The following is a 3,854-nucleotide window of genomic DNA, read 5'->3' on the forward strand; positions in this document are numbered from 1 at the left end:
CAGGCCTCGGCCCTAATGACAGCCAGCCAGGATACCCCTCAGGCCCGGCACTGTGACTGAGGCTTTACTTCCTCGCCAGCTTTGCGCCCAGGGCGCCGGCCACGCCTCCGCCCCGCCCCTCCCGGGGCCCAATCCGGATACGGCCGTCACCTGCCCCCCCCCCCCGGGCCTGCAAGCCCCGCCCCCATTGGCGGCCGCCCGGCCCGCCCACCCACGTGGGCTCTCGGGACTGCGGCGGGGATAGCGTCAGGCCATGGCTGGGGCCCGCAAGCTGCCGTTGGAGCAGGCCCTGGCGCTGGGGCCTGGCTGGCGGCACGCGTGCCACGCGCTGCTCTACGCGCCGGACCCGGCGCTGCTGTTCGGCCGCATCCCGCTCCGTTACGCCGTCCTGGTGAGAGGGGGGACGCGCCCCGCCCCCTCCCCTCCCTCTCCCCCTCCCCCGGGGACGCCGACCGGGCGCCCGGGCAACCCCGCTTCCCTCTCCCGCAGATGCAGATGCGCTTTGATGGGCGCCTCGGCTTCCCCGGCGGCCTCGTCAACTTGCAGGACACCAGTCTGGAGGCCGGGCTGAACCGCGAGCTGATCGAGGAGCTGGGCGAGGCCGTGGCCGACTTCCGTGTGGAGCGCGCCGACTACCGCAGCTCGCACGCCGGGTCCGGGCCGCACGTCGTGGCCCACTTCTACGCCAAGCGCCTGACGCTGGAGCAGCTGGTTGCGGTGGAGATGGGCGCCACGCGTGCCAAGGACCACGGGCTGGAGGTGGGGCCGGCCCGGGAACCCCAGCCCTATGGCCTCCCTGCCCCCCGAAAGCCGCTCCCCCACTTTCCTGCAGTAGCTGGGGCCTTGGGCTTCTTTCATCTGGTTGACTAGGCACAGCAGGCGTAGTCTGCCCCTTTTACTGACGTCTGCAGTTGTTATTTTGGAACATACCTATCCAAGACTCTCTCTTCTCCCCATAGATTTGGCTAAGCCTTGCACCCTTGGCCCGTGATTTTCTTGGGTGGGAAATGGCCTGATACTTTGTGGGGAAACCTTTGTCGTTAGGCTAGGGGAGTAGGGGGACAGATTGTGTATGGAGATGGTTCTCAAACTTGGGCAGGTATCAGAATCATCTGGGAGGCTTCTTACTGGCCCCACTTCCAGAATTTCTGGTTCAGTGGGGGAGAGAGAAAAGGACCTGAGAATTTGCATTTTCAGAGGTTGCTAAATGGTGCTGAAATGACTGGTCTGGTGTATTTTTGAGAACTACTTGGTGTAGGGGCAAGCATGCATCCTGGAGGCAAAGAGCCACCAAAAGTTTAGTGATGTAGGAAGGATTCGCATTTTTGAAGCTGAATAGCATGACTTGGGTCTTTTGTCAGTAGAGAGGTGGGCGCACTAGGTATAAGGCATAAGTCCTCAGGCTTGGTTCTGCTGCACTGATAAGAGGTGAGACCTCTGAGCTGGAAAGATCTGTCTAGGATGAGCTACCTGTCTCATTGTCACCTGTCTCCTTCCTTTCACAGGTGCTAGGCCTAGTACGTGTGCCCCTGTATACCCTGCGGGATGGTGTGGGAGGCCTGCCTGCCTTCCTGGAGAATTCCTTTATTGGAACTGCACGGGAGCAGCTGCTGGAAGCCATCCAGGATTTAGAACTGGTGGAATCCGGCTCTCTTACAGCCCGTAAGATCTCCTTACCTCGCTAGAGGCAGCCCTTCGTGGACCCACGGAACCTGAGATGAGGACCTTGGTATTGGGGAAGGGAGGCAGGAACAGGGAAAGCTTTCTCTTCTGGCCCTGGGCCTGACAGATGATAACAGATTAAAAAGAGAAGTATGTGCAGTATGTTTGAGCAGAGCCCCCCTCCCCCCCCCCCCCACAGTAACTCAACATCTGGAACAAAAATCTGCAGCTCATCTCAGGGACCTGGCACATTCTCAGAGCCTGCCTCCTCTCCGTACGTTTGTACACACATGGCATGGCAGCCCGCAGACATATGAATGTACAGTCTGTGCCTGCGCACAAGTTCACTCCTCCCCATAACCCCCATGTGCAGTTTAACAGGACGTGGCACATGTGGGGCCTGGCTTGTCACCAGAGCCATCTCCATGTTGGAGAGGAGCTTCTGAACCAGGGCAACATTTCTTCCCATACTCCTACATGGCTATTCTCCAGGGTCTAGTCCAGCCCATGCTTGCTGGGGAGGACAGAGAAGCAGAGGACCCTTTTTCCCCTTGAAAATGGTTGCATCCTTGCCCGGGTGTTAGCAAAAGCGATATACCCCCGAAAGGTGGTAGAGGGTCCTAACCAACCTCCTGGCCTCTCATGAAACTGAGTGGAAGGGGTGAGAGAAATGGTTTGGTCTCCTTGGTTGACCTTGGACTTGAGACTTATGAGTCCTGCTGTATCTCTTCCAAAGCTGTCATCTAGGACCCTTTAGATCCGGGACATCCGAAGGGACCTGGTCTAGCCCTGGCTTACAGCTGAAGCACTTATAGCTAAGCCTCAAAGCCCTTCAGTTTTTTCAACAAACACTCTGAGGTATTGGAGATCTAGGGATGAGAGAGCCATAGCTCTTACGCTCTACAGAGTTAAAGGGCTAAAATGGCAAATATTTCAGGCTTCATGGGCTACATTGTCTTTGTAGCATCTGCTCAACTCTTATCATTTCATAAGTATCGATGAACATAATGGGCGGAGCTGTGTTGCAGTAAAACTTTCTTTGTAAAAGGAGGTGTCCAGCCTGAGGGCAGTAGTGTGCCATTGCTTGCTCTAGAGAGGAAGATAAGTAGTCAGTTTAATTATATTGCCTATTTACTTGTTTCATGTATGGCAGCGTTAAGAAGGAAATAAAAGATTGATATAGGTCTCGCCTTGATATTTTTTTACTTTTCACTGAGGTGGTCTGGAAGGGCCCTCTCTGAAGAGCATTTAAGCTGAAGGATAAGAAGGAAGTACTAGGTAGGAGCGTGGGAAGAGTAGTCTAGGTATTCCAGGGAGTAGCATGTCGGGCACTAGGGAAGGGAGGCAGGTGTCAGGGTTCTGAGGAAGAATCTTGGCAGATTATCCCACATCAAGGGTAGGGGGATTAAACTCCATTTCTCAATTGGTGTGGCAGAGGGATATGCAAAGAATTTGCAGCCATCTTTAATTTACCAGAGCATGGCTTAGAAATGCTGAAAAGCCAGTGTAATTAGGCTAGAGTAAGCAAGGGGAGAGGACACCGGAGAGGCAGACTGGAGCCAGAGGATACAGGGGCTCCCAAGGCAGGGTCAGGGCCTGGTGGTGTGTGCAGCGTGGCCTGGAAGGGGTAGGAAAAGGGAGTCGGTGACAGGGGAGTCTGCCACAGTAGCTCACGTGGGAGATGGTGGTGGTCGGAGCCACGGTGGTAGAGGAGGTGGGCAGAAGTGGATGCATTTGAGAGAAGTGTTGGTGACCTTGACAGGCCCTCTGATGGACCGCGTATGGGGTGAGGTGAGGGAAAAGAGGATTCAAGGATGACTTCAGCGTGTATCTTAAGTTGTGCAAGTTGTGGATGGGAGGAAAGCCTGGGGGGGGGGGGCGGAGATGGTTTTGCAGGGGACGGAATCAAGATCATTCTGGGCATGTTGACACATAAATTTGTGAGTCCTCTGCATAAAGATGGTACGGCAGTTTGTCAGATGAGGTCAGGCAGGGAGAGAAAAAAAGAAGAGGGCTCAGGATGGGGCCCTGAGGAAGCCTAGGGCTCGGGGTTCAGGATGAGGGGCAGGACATACTGAAGAGAACCAGAAGTTGAGAGGAACCTGCTTTAAGAAAGTGAACTCTGCCAAGTGCTTACGAGAGTTTTAGTAAAATGAGGGACAGAACTGCCCACTGGATTTGGTAGCAGGAGG

General features: G+C 55.3%; 1 protein-coding gene across 1 annotated transcript; it reads left to right on the plus strand.

The window, feature by feature from the left end:
- The first annotated feature begins 201 nt into the window (after window positions 1-201).
- NUDT16 (nudix hydrolase 16) lies at window positions 202-2,847 on the plus strand. Its single transcript, XM_025913302.2, has 3 exons — window positions 202-391; window positions 490-759; window positions 1,506-2,847. The coding sequence occupies exons 1-3, from the start codon at window positions 254-256 to the stop codon at window positions 1,683-1,685; spliced, it is 588 nt and encodes a 195-aa protein (XP_025769087.1). The 5' UTR covers window positions 202-253; the 3' UTR covers window positions 1,686-2,847.
- The last annotated feature ends 1,007 nt before the right edge of the window (window positions 2,848-3,854 follow it).

Source organism: Puma concolor, chromosome C2, assembly GCF_028749965.1.
Source record: "Puma concolor isolate L17-30 chromosome C2, mPumCon1.1.hap2, whole genome shotgun sequence".
Classification (NCBI taxonomy): domain Eukaryota; kingdom Metazoa; phylum Chordata; class Mammalia; order Carnivora; family Felidae; genus Puma; species Puma concolor.

What these genes read in the sequence shown, in the direction of transcription:
- NUDT16 (XM_025913302.2), top strand. Translation starts at nt 254, where the DNA reads ATGGCTGGGGCCCGCAAGCTGCCGTTGGAGCAGGCCCTGGCGCTGGGG. An exon ending in CGCTCCGTTACGCCGTCCTG is followed by an intron (nt 392 to 489) that starts GTGAGAGGGGGG and finishes CCTCTCCCGCAG; the next exon opens with ATGCAGATGCGCTTTGATGG. An exon ending in CCAAGGACCACGGGCTGGAG is followed by an intron (nt 760 to 1,505) that starts GTGGGGCCGGCC and finishes TTCCTTTCACAG; the next exon opens with GTGCTAGGCCTAGTACGTGT.